We start from the raw sequence: 21,660 nt of genomic DNA on the forward strand, positions 1-21,660 counted from the left end.
TGTCCGTGTGGTGAGATGAGTCCGTGTGGTGAGATCTGTCCGTGTGGTGAGATGTGTCCATGTGGTGAGATGTCTCCCTGTGGTGAGATGTGTCCGTGTGGTGAGATGTCTCCCTGTGGTGAGATGAGTCCGTGTGGTGAGATGTGTCCGTGTGGCGAGATGTGTCCTTTTGGTGAGATGTGTCCATGTGGTGAGATGTGTCCGTGAGGTGAGTTGTGTCCCTGTGGTGAGATGTCTCCCTGTGGTGAGATGTGTCCGTGTGGTGAGATGTGTCCGTGTGGTGAGATGTGTCCGTGTGCTGAGATGTCTCCCTGTGGTGAGATTTGTCCATGTGGTGAGATGTGTCCGTGTGGTGAGATGTGTCCGTGTGGTGAGATGTGTCCGTGTGATGAGATGTGTCCGTGTGGTGAGATGTGTCCGTGTGGTGAGATGTGTCCGTGTGGTGAGATGTCTCCCTGTGGTGAGATGTGTCCGTGTGATGAGATGTGTCCGTGTGGTGAGATGTGTCCATGTGGTGAGATGTGCCCATGTGGTGAGATGTGTCCGTGTGGTGAGATGTGTCCGTGAGGTGAGTTGTGTCCCTGTGGTGAGATGTCTCCCTGTGGTGAGATGTGTCCGTGTGGTGAGATGTGTCCGTGTGGTGAGATGTGTCCATGTGGTGAGATGTCTCCCTGTGGTGAGATTTGTCCATGTGGTGAGATGTGTCCGTGTGGTGAGATGTGTCCGTGTGGTGAGACGTTTCCGTGTGGTGAGATGTGTCCGTGTGGTGAGATGTGTCCATGTGGTGAAATGTGTCCGTGTGGTGAGATGTGTCCGTGTGGTGAGATGTGTCCGTGTGGTGAGATGTGCCCATGTGGCGAGATGTGGCCATTTGCTGAGATGTGTCTGTGTGGTGAGATGTGTCCGTGTGGTGAGATGTGTCCGTGTCATGAGTTGGGTACGTGAGGGGAGATGTGTCTGTGTGGTGAGATGTGTCTGTGTGGTGAGATGTGTCCATGTGTTGAGAAGTGTCCTTTTGGTGAGATGTGTCCGTGTGGTGAGATGTGTCCGTGTGGTGAGATGTGTCCATGTGTTGAGATGTGTCCTTTTGGTGAGATGTGTCCGTGTGGTGAGATGTGTCCGTGTGGTGAGATGTGTCCATGTGTTGAGATGTGTCCTTTTGGTGAGATGTGTCCGTGTGGTGAGATGTGTCCGTGTGGTGAGATGTGTCCGTGTGGTGAGATGTGTCTGTGTGGTGAGGTGTGTCCGTGTGGTGAGATGTGTCCGTGTGGTGAGAAGTGTCCGTGTGGTGAGATGTGCCCATGTGGTGAGATGTGGCCGTGTGGTGAGATGTGTCTGTGTGGTGAGATGTGTCCGTGTGGTGAGATGTGTCCGTGTATTGAGATGTGTCCATGTGTTGAGATGTGCCCTTTTGGTGAGACGTGTCCATGTGGTGAGATGTGTCCGTGTGGTGAGATGTGTCCGAGTGGTGAGATGTGTCCATGTGGTGAGGTGTGTCCGTGTGGTGAGATGTGTCCATGTGGTGAGATGTGTCCGTGTGATGAGTTGTGTCCTTTTGGTGAGATGTATCCGGCTGGTGAGGTGTGTCCGTGTGGTGAGATGTGTCCGGCTGGTGAGATGTGTCCGTGTGGTGAGTTGTGTCCTTTTGGTGAGATGTGTCCGTGTGGTGAGATGTGTCCGTGTGGTGAGATGTGTCCGTGTGGTTAGATGTCTCCGTGTGGTGAGATGTGTCCATATGGTGAGGTGTGTCCCTTTGGTGAGATGTGTCCGGCTGGTGAGATGTGTCCGTGTGGTGAGATGTGTCCGTGTGGTGAGATCTGTCCGTGTGGTGAGATGTGTCCGTGTGGTGAGATGTGTCCGTGTGGTCAGGTGTGTCCGTTTGGTGAGATGTGTCCCTGTGGTGAGATGTGTCCCTATGGTGAGATGTGTCCGTGTGGTGAGATGTGTCCGTTTGGTGAGATGTGTCCCTGTAGTGAGATGTGTCCATGTGGTGAGATGTGTCCGTGTGGTGAGATGTGTCCGTGTGGTGAGATGTGCCCATGTGGTGAGATGTGGCCGTGTGCTGAGATGTGTCTGTGTGGTGAGATGTGTCCGTGTGGTGAGATGTGTCCGTGTCATGAGTTGGGAACGTGAGGTGAGTTGTGTCCCTGTGGTGAGATGTGTCCGTGTGGTGAGATGTGTCCGTGTGGTGAGATGTGTCCGTGTGATGAGTTGTGTCCTTTTGGTGAGATGTGTCCGGCTGGTGAGGTGTGTCCGTGTGGTGAGATGTGTCCGGCTGGTGAGATGTGACCGTGTGGTGAGTTGTGTCCTTTTGGTGAGATATGTCCGTGTGGTGAGATGTGTCCGTGTGGTGAGATGTGTCCGTGTGGTTAGATGTCTCCGTGTGGTGAGATGTGTCCATATGGTGAGGTGTGTCCTTTTGGTGAGATGTGTCCGGCTGGTGAGATGTGTCCGTGTGGTGAGATGTGTCCGTGTGGTGAGATCTGTCCGTGTGGTGAGATGTGTCCGTGTGGTGAGATGTGTCGCTGTGGCGAGATGTGTCCGTGTGGTGAGATGTGTCCGTGTGGTGAGATGTATCCATTTGGTGAGATGTGTCCGTGTGGTGAGCAGTGTCCGTGTGGTGAGATGAGTCCGTGTGGTGAGATCTGTCCGTGTGGTGAGATGTGTCCGTGTGGTGAGATGTGTCGCTGTGGCGAGATGTGTCCGTGTGGTGAGATGTGTCCGTGTGGTGAGATGTATCCATTTGGTGAGATGTGTCCTTGTGGTGAGATGTGTCCGTGTGGTGAGATGAGTCCGTGTGGTGAGATCTGTCCATTTGGTGAGATGAGTCCGTGTGGTGAGATCTGACCGTGTGGTGAGATCTGTCCGTGTGGTGAGATGTGTCCATGTGGTGAGATGTGTCCTTGTGGTGAGATGAGTCCGTGTGGTGAGATCTGTCCGTTTGGTGAGATGTGTCCATGTGGTGAGATGTGTCCGTGTGGTGAGATGAGTCTGTGTGGTGAGATCTGTCCGTGTGGTGAGATGTGTCCATGTGGTGAGATGTCTCCCTGTGGTGAGATGTGTCCGTGTGGTGAGATGTCTCCCTGTGGTGAGATGAGTCCGTGTGGTGAGATGTGTCCGTGTGGTGAGATGTGTCCGTGTGGTGAGATGTGTCCGTGAGGTGAGTTGTGTCCCTGTGGTGAGATGTCTCCCTGTGGTGAGATGTGTCCGTGTGGTGCGATGTGTCCGTGTGGTGAGATGTGTCCATGTGGTGAGATTTCTCCCTGTGGTGAGATTTGTCCATGTGGTGAGATGTGTCCGTGTGGTGAGATGTGACCGTGTGGTGAGATGTGTCCGTGTGGTGAGATGTATCCGTGTGGTGAGATGTGTCCGTGTGGTGAGATGTGTCCGTGTGGTGAGATGTCTCCCTGTGGTGAGATGTGTCCGTGTGGTGAGATGTGTCCGTGTGGTGAGATGTGTCCGTGTGGTGAGATGTGCCCATGTGGTGAGATGTGTCCGTGAGGTGAGATGTGTCCGTGAGGTGAGCTGTGTCCCTGTGGTGAGATGTCTCCCTGTGGTGAGATGTGTCCGTGTGGTGAGATGTGTCCGTGTGGTGAGATGTGTCCGTGTGGTGAGATGTGTCCGTGTGGTGAGATCTGTCCGTGTGGTGAGATGTGTCCGTGTGGTGAGATGTGTCGCTGTGGCGAGATGTGTCCGTGTGGTGAGATGTGTCCGTGTGGTGAGATGTATCCATTTGGTGAGATGTGTCCGTGTGGTGAGCAGTGTCCGTGTGGTGAGATGTGTCCTTGTGGTGAGATCTGTCCATTTGGTGAGATGTGTCCGTGTGGTGAGATGAGTCCGTGTGGTGAGATCTGACCGTGTGGTGAGATCTGTCCGTGTGGTGAGATGTGTCCATGTGGTGAGATGTGTCCTTGTGGTGAGATGAGTCCGTGTGGTGAGATCTGTCCGTTTGGTGAGATGTGTCCGTGTGGTGAGATGTGTCCGTGTGGTGAGATGAGTCCGTGTGGTGAGATCTGTCCGTGTGGTGAGATGTGTCCATGTGGTGAGATGTCTCCCTGTGGTGAGATGTGTCCGTGTGGTGAGATGTCTCCCTGTGGTGAGATGAGTCCGTGTGGTGAGATGTGTCCGTGTGGTGAGATGTGTCCGTGTGGTGAGATGTGTCCATGTGGTGAGATGTGTCCGTGTGGTGAGATGTGTCCGTGAGGTGAGTTGTGTCCCTGTGGTGAGATGTCTCCCTGTGGTGAGATGTGTCCGTGTGGTGAGATGTGTCCGTGTGGTGAGATGTGTCCATGTGGTGAGATGTCTCCCTGTGGTGAGATTTGTCCATGTGGTGAGATGTGTCCGTGTGGTGAGATGTGTCCGTGTGGTGAGATGTCTCCGTGTGGTGAGATGTGTCCGTGTGGTGAGATGTGTCCATGTGTTGAGATGTGTCCTTTTGGTGAGATGTGTCCGTGTGGTGAGATGTGTCCGTGTGGTGAGATGTGTCCGTGTGGTGAGATGTGTCCGTGTGGTGAGATGTGTCCGTGTGGTGAGGTGTGTCCGTGTGGTGAGATGTGTCCGTGTGGTGAGATGTGTCCGTGTGATGAGTTGTGTCCTATTGGTGAGATGTGTCCGGCTGGTGAGGTGTGTCCGTGTGGTGAGATGTGTCCGGCTGGTGAGATGTGTCCGTGTGGTGAGTTGTGTCCTTTTGGTGAGATGTGTCCGTGTGGTGAGATGTGTCCGTGTGGTGAGATGTGTCCGTGTGGTTAGATGTCTCCGTGTGGTGAGATGTGTCCATATGGTGAGGTGTGTCCTTTTATTGAGATGTGTCCGGCTGGTGAGATGTGTCCGTGTGGTGAGATCTGTCCGTGTGGTGAGATCTGTCCGTGTGGTGAGATCTGTCCGTGTGGTGAGATGTATCGCTGTGGTGAGATGTGTCCGTGTGGTGAGATGTGTCCGTGTGGTGAGATGAGTCCATTTGGTGAGATGTGTCCGTGTGGTGAGCAGTGTCCGTGTGGTGAGATGTGTCCTTGTGGTCAGATGTGTCCATGTGGTGAGATGTGTCCATGTGGTGAGATGTGTCCTTGTGGTGAGATGAGTCCGTGTGGTGAGATGTGTCCGTTTGGTGAGATGTGTCCGTGTGGTGAGATGTGTCCGTGTGGTGAGATGAGTCCGTGTGGTGAGATCTGTCCGTGTGGTGAGATGTGTCCATGTGGTGAGATGTCTCCCTGTGGTGAGATGTGTCCGTGTGGTGAGATGTCTCCCTGTGGTGAGATGAGTCCGTGTGGTGAGATGTGTCCGTGTGGCGAGATGTGTCCTTTTGGTGAGATGTGTCCATGTGGTGAGATGTGTCCGTGAGGTGAGTTGTGTCCCTGTGGTGAGATGTCTCCCTGTGGTGAGATGTGTCCGTGTGGTGAGATGTGTCCGTGTGGTGAGATGTGTCCGTGTGCTGAGATGTCTCCCTGTGGTGAGATTTGTCCATGTGGTGAGATGTGTCCGTGTGGTGAGATGTGTCCGTGTGGTGAGATGTGTCCGTGTGATGAGATGTGTCCGTGTGGTGAGATGTGTCCGTGTGGTGAGATGTGTCCGTGTGGTGAGATGTCTCCCTGTGGTGAGATGTGTCCGTGTGATGAGATGTGTCCATGTGGTGAGATGTGTCCATGTGGTGAGATGTGCCCATGTGGTGAGATGTGTCCGTGTGGTGAGATGTGTCCGTGAGGTGAGTTGTGTCCCTGTGGTGAGATGTCTCCCTGTGGTGAGATGTGTCCGTGTGGTGAGATGTGTCCGTGTGGTGAGATGTGTCCATGTGGTGAGATGTCTCCCTGTGGTGAGATTTGTCCATGTGGTGAGATGTGTCCGTGTGGTGAGATGTGTCCGTGTGGTGAGACGTTTCCGTGTGGTGAGATGTGTCCGTGTGGTGAGATGTGTCCATGTGGTGAAATGTGTCCGTGTGGTGAGATGTGTCCGTGTGGTGAGATGTGTCCGTGTGGTGAGATGTGCCCATGTGGCGAGATGTGGCCATTTGCTGAGATGTGTCTGTGTGGTGAGATGTGTCCGTGTGGTGAGATGTGTCCGTGTCATGAGTTGGGTACGTGAGGGGAGATGTGTCTGTGTGGTGAGATGTGTCCGTGTGGTGAGATGTGTCCATGTGTTGAGAAGTGTCCTTTTGGTGAGATGTGTCCGTGTGGTGAGATGTGTCCGTGTGGTGAGATGTGTCCATGTGTTGAGATGTGTCCTTTTGGTGAGATGTGTCCGTGTGGTGAGATGTGTCCGTGTGGTGAGATGTGTCCATGTGTTGAGATGTGTCCTTTTGGTGAGATGTGTCCGTGTGGTGAGATGTGTCCGTGTGGTGAGATGTGTCCGTGTGGTGAGATGTGTCTGTGTGGTGAGGTGTGTCCGTGTGGTGAGATGTGTCCGTGTGGTGAGAAGTGTCCGTGTGGTGAGATGTGCCCATGTGGTGAGATGTGGCCGTGTGGTGAGATGTGTCTGTGTGGTGAGATGTGTCCGTGTGGTGAGATGTGTCCGTGTATTGAGATGTGTCCATGTGTTGAGATGTGCCCTTTTGGTGAGACGTGTCCATGTGGTGAGATGTGTCCGTGTGGTGAGATGTGTCCGAGTGGTGAGATGTGTCCATGTGGTGAGGTGTGTCCGTGTGGTGAGATGTGTCCATGTGGTGAGATGTGTCCGTGTGATGAGTTGTGTCCTTTTGGTGAGATGTATCCGGCTGGTGAGGTGTGTCCGTGTGGTGAGATGTGTCCGGCTGGTGAGATGTGTCCGTGTGGTGAGTTGTGTCCTTTTGGTGAGATGTGTCCGTGTGGTGAGATGTGTCCGTGTGGTGAGATGTGTCCGTGTGGTTAGATGTCTCCGTGTGGTGAGATGTGTCCATATGGTGAGGTGTGTCCCTTTGGTGAGATGTGTCCGGCTGGTGAGATGTGTCCGTGTGGTGAGATGTGTCCGTGTGGTGAGATCTGTCCGTGTGGTGAGATGTGTCCATGTGGTGAGATGTGTCGCTGTGGTGAGATGTGTCCGTGTGGTGAGATGTGTCCGTGTGGTGAGATGTGTCCATTTGGTGAGATGTGTCCATGTGGTGAGATGTGTCCTTGTGGTGAGATGAGTCCGTCTGGTGAGATCTGTCCGTGTGGTGAGATGTGTCCGTGTGGTGAGATGTGTCGCTGTGGTGAGATGTGTCCGTGTGGTGAGATGTGTCCGTGTGGTGAGATGTGTCCGTGTGGTGAGATGTGTCCGTGTGGTGCGATGTGTCCTTGTGGTGAGATGTGTCCTTGTGGTGAGATGAGTCCGTGTGGTGAGATCTGTCCGTTTGGTGAGATGTGTACGTGTGGTGAGATGTCTCCCTGTGGTGAGATGTGTCCGTGTGGTGAGATGTCTCCCTGTGGTGAGATGAGTCCGTGTGGTGAGATGTGTCCGTGTGGTGAGATGTGTCCGTGTGGTGAGATGTGTCCATGTGGTGAGATGTGTCCATGTGGTGAGATGTGTCCGTGTGGTGAGATGTGTCCGTGAGGTGAGTTGTGTCCCTGTGTTGAGATGTCTCCCTGTGGTGAGATGTGTCCGTGTGGTGAGATGTGTCCATGTGGTGAGATGTGTCCGTGTGGTGAGATGTGTCCGTGTGGTGAGATGTGTCCGTGTGGTGAGATGTGTCCGTGTGGTGAGATGTCTCCCTGTGGTGAGATTTGTCAATGTGGTGAGATGTGTCCGTGTGGTGAGATGTGTCCGTGTGGTGAGATGTGTCCGTGTGGTGAGATGTGTCCGTGTGGTGAGATGTGTTCCTGTGGTGAGATGTCTCCCGGTGGAGAGATGTGTCCGTATGGTGAGATGTGTCCGTGTGGTGAGATGTGTCCATGTGGTGAGATGTGCCCATGTGGTGAGATGTGTCCGTGTGGTGAGATGTGTCCGTGAGGTGAGTTGTGTCCTTGTGGTGAGATGTCTCCCTGTGGTGAGATGTGTCCGTGTGGTGAGATGTGTCCGTGTGGTGAGATGTGTCCATGTGGTGAGATGTCTCCCTGTGGTGAGATGTGTCCGTGTGGTGAGATGTGTCCATTTGGTGAGATGTGTCCATGTGGTGAGATGTGTCCTTGTGGTGAGATGAGTCCGTCTGGTGAGATCTGTCCGTGTGGTGAGATGTGTCCGTGTGGTGAGATGTGTCGCTGTGGTGAGATGTGTCCGTGTGGTGAGATGTGTCCGTGTGGTGAGATGTGTCCGTGTGGTGAGATGTGTCCATGTGGTGAGATGTGTCCTTGTGGTGAGATGTGTCCTTGTGGTGAGATGAGTCCGTGTGGTGAGATCTGTCCGTTTGGTGAGATGTGTACGTGTGGTGAGATGTGTCCGTGTGGTGAGATGAGTCCGTGTGGTGAGATCTGTCCGTGTGGTGAGATGTGTCCATGTGGTGAGATGTCTCCCTGTGGTGAGATGTGTCCGTGTGGTGAGATGTCTCCCTGTGGTGAGATGAGTCCGTGTGGTGAGATGTGTCCGTGTGGTGAGATGTGTCCGTGTGGTGAGATGTGTCCATGTGGTGAGATGTGTCCATGTGGTGAGATGTGTCCGTGTGGTGAGATGTGGCCGTGAGGTGAGTTGTGTCCCTGTGTTGAGATGTCTCCCTGTGGTGAGATGTGTCCGTGTGGTGAGATGTTTCCATGTGGTGAGATGTGTCCGTCTGGTGAGATGTGTCCGTGTGGTGAGATGTGTCCGTGTGGTGAGATGTGTCCGTGTGGTGAGATGTCTCCCTGTGGTGAGATTTGTCAATGTGGTGAGATGTGTCCGTGTGGTGAGATGTGTCCGTGTGGTGAGATGTGTCCGTGTGGTGAGATGTGTCCGTGTGGTGAGATGTGTCCGTGTGGTGAGATGTGTCCGTGTGGTGAGATGTGCCCATGTGGTGAGATGTGTCCGTGTGGTGAGATGTGTCCGTGAGGTGAGTTGTGTCCTTGTGGTGAGATGTCTCCCTGTGGTGAGATGTGTCCGTGTGGTGAGATGTGTCCGTGTGGTGAGATGTGTCCATGTGGTGAGATGTCTCCCTGTGGTGAGATGTGTCCGTGTGGTGAGATGTGTCCGTGTGGTGAGAAGTGTCCGTGTGGTGAGATGTGTCCGTGTCGTGAGATGTGTCCCTGTGGTGAGATGTGTCCGTGTGGTGAGATGTGTCCGTGTGGTGAGATGTGTCCGTGTGGTGAGATGTGCCCATGTGGTGAGATGTGGCCGTGTGCTGAGATGCATCTGTGTGGTGAGATGTGTCCGTGTGGTGAGATGTGTCCGTGTCATGAGTTGGGTACGTGAGGTGAGATGTGTCCGTGTGGTGAGATGTGTCCGTGTGTTGAGATGTGTCCTTTTGGTGAGATGTGTCCGTGTGGTGAGATGTGTCCGTGTGGTGAGATGTGTCCGTGTGGTGAGATGTGTCCGTGTGGTGAGGTGTGTCCGTGCGGTGAGATGTGTCCGTGTGGTGAGATGTGTCCGTGTGGTGAGATGTGCCCATGTGGTGAGATGTGGCCGTGTGCTGAGATGTGTCTGTGTGGTGAGATGTGTCCGTGTGGTGAGATGTGTCCGTGTCATGAGTTGGGTACGTGAGGTGAGTTGTGTCCCTGTGGTGAGATGTGTCCGTGTGGTGAGATGTGTCCGTGTGGTGAGATGTGTCCATGTGGTGAGATGTGTCCTTTTGGTGAGATGTGTCCGTGTGGTGAGATGTGTCCGTGTGGTGAGATGTGTCCGTGTGGTGATGTGTGTCCATGTGGTGAGATGTGTCCGTGCGGTGAGATGTGTCCGTGTGATGAGTTGTGTCCTTTTGGTGAGATGTGTCCGGCTGGTGAGGTGTGTCCGTGTGGTGAGATGTCTCCGGCTGGTGAGATGTGTCCGTGTGGTGAGTTGTGTCCTTTTGGTGAGATGTGTCCATGTGGTAAGATGTGTCCGTGTGGTGAGATGTGTCCGTGTGGTTAGATGTCTCCGTGTGGTGAGATGTGTCCATATGGTGAGGTGTGTCCTTTTGGTGAGATGTGTCCGGCTGGTGAGATGTGTCCGTGTGGTGAGATGTGTCCGTGTGGTGAGATCTGTCCGTATGGTGAGATGTGTCCATGTGGTGAGATGTGTCGCTGCGGTGAGATGTGTCCGTGTGGTGAGATGTGGCCGTTTGCTGAGATGTGTCTGTGTGGTGAGATGTGTCCCTGTGGTGAGATGTGTCCGTGTCATGAGTTGGGTACGTGAGGTGAGATGTGTCCGTGTGGTGAGATGTGTCCGTGTGGTGAGATGTGTCCATGTGTTGAGATGTGTCCTTTTGGTGAGATGTGTCCGTGTGGTGAGATGTGTCCGTGTGGTGAGATGTGTCCGTGTGGTGAGATGTGTCCGTGTGGTGAGGTGTGTCCGTGTGGTGAGATGTGTCCGTGTGGTGAGATGTGTCCATGTGGTGAGATGTGCCTATGTGGTGAGATGTGGCCGTGTGGTGAGATGTGTCTGTGTGGTGAGATGTGTCCGTGTGGTGAGATGTGTCCGTGTCATGAGTTGGGTACGTGAGGTGAGTTGTGTCCCTGTGGTGAGATGTGTCCGTGTGGTGAGATGTGTCCGTGTGGTGAGATGTGTCCATGTGTTGAGATGTGTCCTTTTGGTGAGATGTGTCCATGTGGTGAGATGTGTCCGTGTGGTGAGATGTGTCCGTGTGGTGAGATGTGTCCGTGTTGTGAGATGTGTCCGTGTGGTGAGGTGTGTCCGTGTGGTGAGATGTGTCCGTGTGGTGAGATGTGTCCGTGTGATGAGTTGTGTCCTTTTGGTGAGATGTGTCCGGCTGGTGAGGTGTGTCCGGCTGGTGAGATGTGTCCGTGTGGTGAGTTGTGTCCTTTTGGTGAGATGTGTCCGTGTGGTGAGATGTGTCCGTGTGGTGAGATGTGTCCGTGTGGTTAGATGTCTCCGTGTGGTGAGATGTGTCCATATGGTGAGGTGTGTCCTTTTGGTGAGATGTGTCCGGCTGGTGAGATGTGTCCGTGTGGTGAGATGTGTCCGTGTGGTGAGATCTGTCCGTATGGTGAGATGTGTCCATGTGGTGAGATGTGTCGCTGCGGTGAGATGTGTCCGTGTGGTGAGATGTGTCCGTGTGGTGAGATGTGTCCATTTGCTGAGTTGTTTCCGTGTGGTGAGCAGTGTCCGTGTGGTGAGATGTGTCCTTGTGGTGAGATGTGTCCATGTGGTGAGATGTGTCCATGTGGTGAGATGTGTCCTTGTGGTGAGATGAGTCCGTGTGGTGAGATCTGTCCGTTTGGTGAGATGTGTCCGTGTGGTGAGATGTGTCCGTGTGGTGAGATGAGTCCGTGTGGTGAGATCTGTCCGTGTGGTGAGATGTGTCCATGTGGTGAGATGTCTCCCTGTGGTGAGATGTGTCCATGTGGTGAGATGTGTCCATGTGGTGAGATGTCTCCCTGTGGTGAGATTTGTCCATGTGGTGAGATGTGTCCGTGTGGTGAGATGTGTCCGTGTGGTGAGATGTGTCCGTGTGGTGAGATGTGTCCGTGTGGTGAGATGTGTCCATGTGGTGAGATGTGCCCATGTGGTGAGATGTGTCCATGTGATGAGATGTGTCCGTGAGGTGAGTTGTGTCCCTCACAGAATCACAGAATCACAGAATCTACAGTGCAGATAGAGGCCATTTCAGCCCATCGAGCCTGCACCAACACATATCCCACCCTATCCCTGTAACCCCATGTATTTAATCCCCTAACACTAAGGGTCAATTTATCATAGCCAAATCAACCTAACCTGCACATCTTTGGACTGTGGGAGGAAACCGGAGCACCCGGAGGAATCCGACGCAGACACAGGGAGAATGTGCAAACTCCACACAGACAGTCACCCGAGGCCAGATTTGAATCCGGGTCCCTGGCGCTGTGAGGCAACAGTGCTAACCACTATGCCACCGTGCCCCCCTGTGGTGAGATGTCTCCCTGTGGTGAGATGTGTCCGTGTGGTGAGATGTGTCCGTGTGGTGAGATGTGTCCGTGTGGTGAGATGTGTCCATGTGGTGAGATGTCTCCCTGTGGTGAGATTTGTCCATGTGGTGAGATGTGTCCGTGTGGTGAGATGTGTCCGTGTGGTGAGATGTGTCCGTGTGGTGAGATGTGTCCCTGTGGTGAGATGTGTCCTTGTGGTGAGATGTGTCCGTGTGGTGAGATGTGTCCGTGTGGTGAGATGTGTCCGTGTGGTGAGATGTGGCCGTGTGCTGAGATGTATCAGTGTGGTGAGATGTGTCCGTGTGGTGAGATGTGTCCGTGTGGTGAGATGTGTCCGTATGGTGAGATGTGTCCGTGTGGTGAGATGTGGCCGTGTGCTGAGATGTATCAGTGTGGTGAGATGTGTCCGTGTGGTGAGATGTGTCCGTGTCATGAGTTGGGTACGTGAGGTGAGATGTGTCCATGTGGTGAGATGTGCCCGTGTGGTGAGATGTGTCCATGTGTTGAGATGTGTCCTTTTGGTGAGATGTGTCCGTGTGGTGAGATGTGTCCGTGTGGTGAGATGTGCCCATGTGGTGAGATGTGGCCGTGTGCTGAGATGTGTCTGTGTGGTGAGATGTGTCCGTGTGGTGAGATGTGTCCGTGTCATGAGTTGGGTACGTGAGGTGAGTTGTGTCCCTGTGGTGAGATGTGTCCGTGTGGTGAGATGTGTCCGTGTCATGAGTTGGGTACGTGAGGTGAGTTGTGTCCCTGTGGTGAGATGTGTCCGTGTGGTGAGATGTGTCCATGTGTTGAGATGTGTCCTTTTGGTGAGATGTGTCCGTGTGGTGAGATGTGTCCGTGTGGTGAGATGTGTCCGTGTGGTGAGATGTGTCCGTGTGGTGAGGTGTGTCCGTGTGGTGAGATGTGTCCGTGTGGTGAGATGTGTCCGTGTGATGAGTTGTGTCCTTTTGGTGAGATGTGTCCGGCTGGTGAGGTGTGTCCGTGTGGTGAGATGTGTCCGGCTGGTGAGATGTGTCCGTGTGGTGAGTTGTGTCCTTTTGGTGAGATGTGTCCGTGTGGTGAGATGTGTCCATATGGTGAATTGTGTCCTTTTGGTGAGATGTGTCCGGCTGGTGAGATGTGTCCGTGTGGTGAGATGTGTCCGTGTGGTGAGATCTGTCCATGTGGTGAGATGTGCCCGTGTGGTGAGATGTGTCGCTGCGGTGAGATGTGTCCGTGTGGTGAGATGTGTCCGTGTGGTGAGATGTGTCCATTTGGTGAGATGTGTCCGTGTGGTGAGCAGTGTCCGTGTGGTGAGATGTGTCCTTGTGGTGAGATGTGTCCGTGTGGTGAGATGTGTCCATGTGGTGAGATGTGTCCTTGTGGTGAGATGAGTCCGTGTGGTGAGATCTGTCCGTTTGGTGAGATGTGTCCGTGTGGTGAGATGTGTCCGTGTGGTGAGATGAGTCCGTGTGGTGAGATCTGTCCGTGTGGTGAGATGTGTCCATGTGGTGAGATGTCTCCCTGTGGTGAGATGTGTCCGTGTGGTGAGATGTCTCCCTGTGGTGAGATGTGTCCGTGTGGTCAGATGTGTCCGTGTGGTCAGATGTGTCCATGTGGTGAGATGTGTCCGTGTGGTGTGATGTGTCCGTGAGGTGAGTTGTGTCCCTGTGGTGAGATGTCTCCCTGTGGTGAGATGTGTCCGTGTGGTGAGATGTGTCCGTGAGGTGAGTTGTGTCCCTGTGGTGAGATGTCTCCCTGTGGTGAGATGTGTCCATGTGGTGAGATGTTTCCATGTGGTGAGATGTGTCCGTGTGGTGTGATGTGTCCGTGAGGTGAGTTGTGTCCCTGTGGTGAGATGTCTCCCTGTGGTGAGATGTGTCCGTGTGGTGAGATGTGTCCGTGTGGTGAGATGTGTCCATGTGGTGAGATGTCTACCTGTGGTTAGATGTGTCCGTGTGGTGAGATGTCTCCCTGTGGTGAGATGTGTCCGTGTGGTGAGATGTGTCCGTGTGGTGAGATGTGTCCGTGTGGTGAGATGTGTCCGTGTGGTGAGATGTCTCCCTGTGGTGAGATGTGTCGCTGCGGTGAGATGTGTCCGTGTGGTGAGATGTGTCCGTGTGGTGAGATGTGTCCATTTGGTGAGATGTGTCCGTGTGGTGAGCAGTGTCCGTGTGGTGAGATGTGTCCTTGTGGTGAGATGTGTCCGTGTGGTGAGATGTGTCCATGTGGTGAGATGTGTCCTTGTGGTGAGATGAGTCCGTGTGGTGAGATCTGTCCGTTTGGTGAGATGTGTCCGTGTGGTGAGATGTGTCCGTGTGGTGAGATGAGTCCGTGTGGTGAGATCTGTCCGTGTGGTGAGATGTGTCCATGTGGTGAGATGTCTCCCTGTGGTGAGATGTGTCCGTGTGGTGAGATGTCTCCCTGTGGTGAGATGTGTCCGTGTGGTCAGATGTGTCCGTGTGGTCAGATGTGTCCATGTGGTGAGATGTGTCCGTGTGGTGTGATGTGTCCGTGAGGTGAGTTGTGTCCCTGTGGTGAGATGTCTCCCTGTGGTGAGATGTGTCCGTGTGGTGAGATGTGTCCGTGAGGTGAGTTGTGTCCCTGTGGTGAGATGTCTCCCTGTGGTGAGATGTGTCCATGTGGTGAGATGTTTCCATGTGGTGAGATGTGTCCGTGTGGTGTGATGTGTCCGTGAGGTGAGTTGTGTCCCTGTGGTGAGATGTCTCCCTGTGGTGAGATGTGTCCGTGTGGTGAGATGTGTCCGTGTGGTGAGATGTGTCCATGTGGTGAGATGTCTACCTGTGGTTAGATGTGTCCGTGTGGTGAGATGTCTCCCTGTGGTGAGATGTGTCCGTGTGGTGAGATGTGTCCGTGTGGTGAGATGTGTCCGTGTGGTGAGATGTGTCCGTGTGGTGAGATGTCTCCCTGTGGTGAGATGTGTCCGTGTGGTGAGATGTGTCCGTGTGGTGAGATGTGTCCATGTGGTGAGATGTCTCCCTGTGGTGAGATGTGTCCATGTGGTGAGATGTGTCCGTGTGGTGAGATGTGACCCTGTGGTGAGATGTGTCCGTGTGGTGAGATGTGACCCTGTGGTGAGATGTGTCCGTGTGGTGAGATGTGACCCTGTGGTGAGATGTGTCCGTGTGGTGAGATGTGTCCATGTGGTGAGATGTGTCCCTGTGGTGAGATGTGTCCATGTGGTGAGATGTGTCCGTGTGGTGAGATGTGACCCTGTGGTGAGATGTGTCCGTGTGGTGAGATGTGACCCTGTGGTGAGATGTGTCCGTGTGGTGAGATGTGTCCGTGTGGTGAGATGTGACCCTGTGGTGAGATGTGACCCTGTGGTGAGATGTGTCCGTGTGGTGAGATGTGTCCGTGTGGTGAGATGTGTCCCTGTGGTGTGATGTGTCCGTGAGGTGAGTTGTGTCCCTGTGGTGAGATGTCTCCCTGTGGTGAGATGTGTCCGTGTGGTGAGATGTGTCCGTGTGGTGAGATGTGTCCATGTGGTGAGATGTCTACCTGTGGTTAGATGTGTCCGTGTGGTGAGATGTCTCCCTGTGGTGAGATGTGTCCGTGTGGTGAGATGTGTCCGTGTGGTGAGATGTGTCCGTGTGGTGAGATGTGTCCGTGTGGTGAGATGTCTCCCTGTGGTGAGATGTGTCCGTGTGGTGAGATGTGTCCGTGTGGTGAGATGTGTCCATGTGGTGAGATGTCTCCCTGTGGTGAGATGTGTCCATGTGGTGAGATGTGTCCGTGTGGTGAGATGTGACCCTGTGGTGAGATGTGTCCGTGTGGTGAGATGTGACCCTGTGGTGAGATGTGTCCGTGTGGTGAGATGTGTCCATGTGGTGAGATGTGTCCCTGTGGTGAGATGTGTCCATGTGGTGAGATGTGTCCGTGTGGTGAGATGTGTCCATGTGGTGAGATGTGTCCCTGTGGTGAGATGTGTCCATGTGGTGAGATGTGTCCGTGTGGTGAGATGTGACCCTGTGGTGAGATGTGTCCGTGTGGTGAGATGTGACCCTGTGGTGAGATGTGACCCTGTGGTGAGATGTGTCCGTGTGGTGAGATGTGTCCCTGTGGTGAGATGTGTCTGGCGTAATAAAACTCACTACGCACATGCTTGGAGTATAAAGCAAGGCTTTAATCAGCTTGTTTCAGAACATGGAGGTGCTCCTTTATTGGAGGGTAAACTTCCACAGTCCCCAATCTGATCAGCTTCCCAAGAACATTAAACGCCGCAGCTCTCCCTTTCTCATGTTGATGTTCAAAGTAAGGCTGAACTGCCAGTGCTACATCGCCAAGAATGGGATTTGTATAATCCTCCTGGAGCTGATCTAGAACTTTGGACATGCTCGACATTGCCTCAGCAGCAATGAGATTCTTGGGTTCAGACTTCTTGTCAATCACAGATATCATTGTGGACAACAGTTTGACGCAGTGTTTGTCTATCTGTTGAGAAGCTCCGATTGCAGCGTTTCCCAAACCTTGTAGAGCGAGCCATTGGACAATAAGGGACTCATCACTTAAGCATAGAAACAAACTCTCCAAAAGAGTATTCGTAAGCAACAAGTCCGACACCACTGAATGAGTTAAAAGCTCCCCAAAGAAGGCAGCTATTGTGATTCTCAGACTCTCCCCTATGTTGACAAGGAAAGGAGTGAGTTGCTCCACAATGCTGATCAGATGAGGGGCAGCACACACGGTCAATGTGCTTGCCAGCAGTGTAACCCCCTCATGGTGCTTTCTTGGACTCACGATGAGGTCCCATCCTCCCATTTCTCTCATGATGGTATCATCGCCCTTTGCCTGTGTCAGGACAGCTCGAAGTATCTCAGCTGAGTAATGGCAAGCGTCAGCATCATTCAGCTTCAGAGTCGGGAGCAAGGTGTTCCCACCCTTTGGAATTCTCAGAAAGTTGTTAGGAAACCGAGCCCAGACACTGAAGCTGAGATGAATCAGAAGGGTGCTGATGAACTGGGGGTATAGAATGTTTATCACTTCCCCTGATTCAGGCTTTCGTACCACTTCACGAAGAGCACAGAGCACGGCTAAAGGCTGCTGAGTTGTTGAACCTTTTGTGTCTCTGACACGGGAATCTCTGCCGCCGTCATACAATGACTTTAAGTTGCCCAGTAGGTAGTTGGTTGCGGCTGTGGCTTGTGCATTATCTGACAGTAGTGATCTCCATATGTCACTAATGTACCTGTCAGGTGGACTAGGGTAAGTGAGGAGAGTGGACAAAACTGCTGGCATATGGTGTGATGCCAGAATGGAGATCGAATGCGTCACTGCATTTGTCACCTGTGGCTCAGTAATTGAGCACAAGTGACTGCACAATACTTGGATTGTTCCCCGAATGTTAGCAAGGGCGGCTCCACGTTCGGCAATGAGGACATTTGTGATAATAGAAGCTGTGCAGGAAATGTTCCGTTGCTTGTCTGTTAGCCCTTTAAAGATGGTGAAGAGTAGAGTGTTCAGCTGATCATGGGTTATACACTTAGATAGAACTTTACCAACATCAGTGCACGTTTGAAAGAGGGCCTGGCTGGTAAGTTGGTTTAACCCGCCTTTGATGGCTTTCAGATGCTCCACTTCCTTATCTTGATGACCCACAGGAAACCCTTCGAGGTGTAACTGGATATAAAGCAATCCATACAGGCTTTCAATGGCCGCCTCCCTTACAACTTGCGATGGATCTGCACATTGAAGCCCCACACATCCAATAATAGTCACCAAGTTATGGGATGGCACCTTATTGCTAACATCCAGTTTCTCCAGGTAAAACGTCACCAGCTGTAAAGTAGTCTTCATTGCCTTTTCTCGCTCATGGCCCTTTATGGATTGGATCCCAGTCTCCATGTTCTTGAATATAGAATGAAGCCCATCAGGAGACAGATCCAAAAGTAAACATTCCTCCAGAAGATTCTGCAGAGAGGCCATTGTCTCAGTGTGAAGCTTCTGTCTCTCTGCCATGTCCATGTTGGTACTTTCATTGGCACTGCTGGTCTCCAAATCTGGCAAGCTGAAGACACTATTCCAACAGATGCGAATTAGTTCGCTGTTACTGTTCATTGAAGGCTCCAGTTTTATGAGGGATGTACAGGCATCCATGGCAGACTTTCGAAGGGAGGTGGTCAGTGTTCTTCACTGGGTTCGATAGCTTTGGCCAACAGTGTAACCGTCTTGATCAAACTTAACTTCAGTGTTAAGTCCTTCACCTTAGATTTCAGTCCAAAAATCTTGGTGTTAAAAAGGCACAGCACATTGTGCAGAATGTCGGTCTCTATTCTGGGCAGAATGAGGTCCCGAGGACAACGTGACATAATCTGCCCATAGCATAAAATGAGCATGCTTTTAATATTTATTATTTGATTGTCACCTTGGTGCTTAATAAGATGGAAGGATCTTGGTGTCTTTGAACTATTGAACTTGATGAAACCTTTCAGTGTGATGAGCGTGGTGTCTAAGTGGGTTACAGCACAGTCCCCAATTCCAGCAGCTACCCTGTCTCTCTCTAAATCTTCATTGTGCTGGACACTCTGTAGCATCTCCTGAAGAACTTGTTTGAAGATTTCTTTTTGCTTGGTCAGTCGGAGCACTCTGCCTAAACACCTGTACAGAAAACCCCTCTCTATTGGAGACAGGTGAACGGTGTGAATGCAGTTCATCATTTCTTCAATTAGCTGGACCATCCACACCTCATCTGCAATTATCTCCAGTGTTTGTGACAAAACCCCCAACAGTTTCTCTTCCCACTCCTTCTGGAGATTGGACTGCTCTGAATTCTCCCGCAGAAAGTTCACTAAAATTGGGAGTTCCTTGTCCCAGACTCTCACTGCTGCTGGGTGGATGTTCATTCCCAGGATATGTAGTAAGCTCAGAGCAGGAGCACCTCTGCCTTTTCCATGGCGTAGAGAAGAAGACACAGTCAATAGCCGCGTCAGTAGTCTACGAGGCTCAGGGAGATTTGGATGGTCCTCACAATTAACAACAAATTTTATTGTCCCAGCTTCCAGTTTCTTTATTCCAAGGTATACTAAGGAACCGCAGACTGTAGAAAAGGCGTCAGTGTACTTTACTGGGATCACAAACTCCAGTAGGTAGGACCAGAGGACATCACCAATCGGTAAAGAAACCGTCATCAGTTTCATCAATCCCTCACACAGTCTCCTTAAATCATTCTCCGTAGTCACATCCGCCATTACATTGCAGAGCCCCTCTTTGCTTTGTCTGTTCTCCTCGTTCTCCTCGGTGGGCACAGCACACTGTTGGATGATAAATTCCACCAGTTCCTTTCCTCCCTCTAGCTGCAAGTAATTGTGACTGGCCATAGTATATATTACCTGTGCAAGTAGTCCCTTCACTCTGTTATTCTTAGTTAAAAATGGTAGTTGTACGCAAGTCAGAATCTGATTCTTCTGACTTTCCATGTTTGAAGGGACAGTATCGAGAAGGTACTTCAGTATCTGGCTTGTAAAGGCCGGAGCTAGAACTCCGAAGCAGCAAAGGATTTCATTTAGCTGCTTCCCAGAAAAGGGGTCGGTGGGGTGTTCCATCACAATACAGATCTTGTTCTGTAAATTGATCAGCAGACTCTGCAGTTGGGTCACTAGTACATCACTGTTCCTCTCTATGGCAGTGCGCAGTATACTGCACAGACTCTTAGTGACACAAGGATCAGGAGAGGTTTCCTGGTACATGGAGAGAATGGTTGGAATTAAGTTGGGGAGCTCCTTCTCTAGTTTGTCATCGGGTAGTAAATGGATGATCTTGTCTACTGCTTCTACTACTGCTGTGCTCACCTTGGGCTCTTTTGTGGGCAGCCATGAATTAAAAAGTAGGTCATAAGCCATAGAAATCTCACAGAAGAATATCTTCTTCTTCAGTCTAGGTTTTGGGGTTCTCTCTGTGTTTGACAGGTATTCTCGAATGCTGTCACTAAAAAGACCCCATGCAACACAGAGAGTCCTTTTCATTTCCCCATCGGTTACTCTATGCAGCATGGGAAACATGTTTTTCAAGACCGGCTTGAGTCGAGGTACCGTGCAATGAACGTTTGCTCTACACAGCCTTGCCAGTGTCAGCACCATGTAGAAATGCAGTTGGGTCCATGGTTGGCACACTGACTGTATCTGCTTGAAAATGGGAATGGGAAACCTGGCTCCCAGACTAACCAGGAGGCTACTTGCCGCTTCCTGATGTTGAATACTCACAGGCTCTGATCTGGTCATGTCCGTCAAAGCCAAGTTGGTCAGTTTTTTAGCCAACGGTCGGCGTAAGTGTTCAAGGTTGTCCTTTACTATCAACGTCATTGCCGTTAGTGAGGCAGAGCATTGTACCGATGGCAGTTTGTTTCTGGTAAGATACCTACGACAGAATGTAAGTACGATTTCATGATTGCTGCTTCCTAGTTTTCGCAGTGACTCCGATAATCTAATTTGAACAAATTCATCTTCATCAAAAAGCAAGTTCATAATCATGCCCATCGAATGTTCCATTCTGTTAGTCACCATTCCGACACTTCTCTCCTCTGACAGTAAATGTGTTTGTTTATGGTTAACACACTGTCGGCTCAGAGACTTCGGCTCCTTGCTGGTAGAGTTTTACTTTTGTTCTTGGTATCGGTTTATTTTCTGCTGATGTCACAATGACTATGGACAACACCGCCGACCTACATCATCGGTGACATCACAACGGCCATCAGTGACCTCACAACGAGCGCCGATGATGTCACAATGACTATTGACACATAGCCGGCTCTGCATTGCGCTGTTGACACTGCACGATTCGGGGTTTCGGGTTAGGGGTTGGAGTTAGGGTTAGCGTTCGATTTCTCAATTTCTTTTCTGAAGGTGTTGGTCCCCTTGCTGGGAAATGGTCATCCTCGGGCACCAGGCCCAAAGGACCATTATTCAAGAGTGAGATTTTGATAGTGCGTGGCAGTGGGCTATTTGACCATGGTGGCCATCTCAGACAAGCCTGTTCCTGTACATACAGCCCCAGCAGGTGTTGCAGGGCAGCTGCCAGGAGCAGGAACCCTGCCCGATCTCCACCTCTCTAACCCAGAAAGGCAATGAGGCCAATTGTAGCACCTGTAACATCCTTGAAATGACAGAGGCCAGAGATCAAACCTGGGGTTGTCCTATTCCTGGATGGCTCAGGGTCTCACTGGACAGATGCACTGAGTCATGGACGGAGCTGCTATCAGTGTCATTTTTTAAAATTTTGATTTGAAGAAACGAAATTCACTGGATTTGTTCCTTTACCCTCTCTTTAGTCAAAGATCTATCGATCTCCCTCTTGAATCTGCCGACACTCTCCACCTCCAGTGTCTTGCTGGCCAGTTCATTCCACACATTCCCCACCCTCAGGGTGAGATCATTGAATTTAATCTGTCTGTTCGCCCGCTCTTCTGATCTTGATCCTACTGGTTGCAGAGTTTGTGATTCTGTCAATCAATGTATTAAATCTCAGTCTATCTCTAACCCTTCGATAAAATATCCCCCGAGTCGCCTTTACTCCAGTGTAAATATCCCCAGCTCCCTGAACCTCTCCTTGAATCCCAAGTGCCTATAAGAGAAAGAGCTTAAATTCACGTAGCCCTTTCCACATCCCCTGGCCATCCGGAAGCTCTACACTGCCAATGAATTACTTTTGACGAGCAGTCACTGTTTTTTCGGCCAACACAGTAGCCAATTTGCACACAGCAAGGTCCTAGAAACAAGGAACGCGGTGAATGACCTGTGTTGGGTGAAGGAATGTT

General features: G+C 51.7%; 1 protein-coding gene and 1 pseudogene across 1 annotated transcript; both read right to left on the reverse strand.

The window, feature by feature from the left end:
- Positions 1–12,626: 12,626 nt before the first annotated feature.
- LOC147096875 (maestro heat-like repeat-containing protein family member 1) lies at positions 12,627–18,008 on the reverse strand. The gene is made up of 2 exons (XM_085973138.1): positions 16,059–18,008; positions 12,627–12,659 (listed from the first exon to the last, which is right to left on the reverse strand). The coding sequence occupies exons 1-2, from the start codon at positions 18,006–18,008 to the stop codon at positions 12,627–12,629; spliced, it is 1,983 nt and encodes a 660-aa protein (XP_085829264.1).
- Positions 18,009–18,031: 23 nt separating this feature from the next.
- LOC147096876 (maestro heat-like repeat-containing protein family member 1 pseudogene) lies at positions 18,032–20,209 on the reverse strand (annotated as a pseudogene).
- Between the last annotated feature and the right edge of the window lie 1,451 nt (positions 20,210–21,660).

Source organism: Somniosus microcephalus, chromosome 34 (genome assembly GCF_052327205.1).
Source record: "Somniosus microcephalus isolate GS21.2 chromosome 34, FLI_Smic_1.0, whole genome shotgun sequence".
Lineage (NCBI taxonomy): Eukaryota > Metazoa > Chordata > Chondrichthyes > Squaliformes > Somniosidae > Somniosus > Somniosus microcephalus.

What these genes read in the sequence shown, in the direction of transcription:
- LOC147096875 (XM_085973138.1), bottom strand. Translation starts at nt 18,008, where the DNA reads ATGGATGCCTGTACATCCCTCATAAAACTGGAGCCTTCAATGAACAGT. An exon ending in CAATAAAGGAGCACCTCCAT is followed by an intron (nt 12,660 to 16,058) that starts GTTCTGAAACAA and finishes ATCTCACCACAG; the next exon opens with GGACACAACTCACCTCACGT.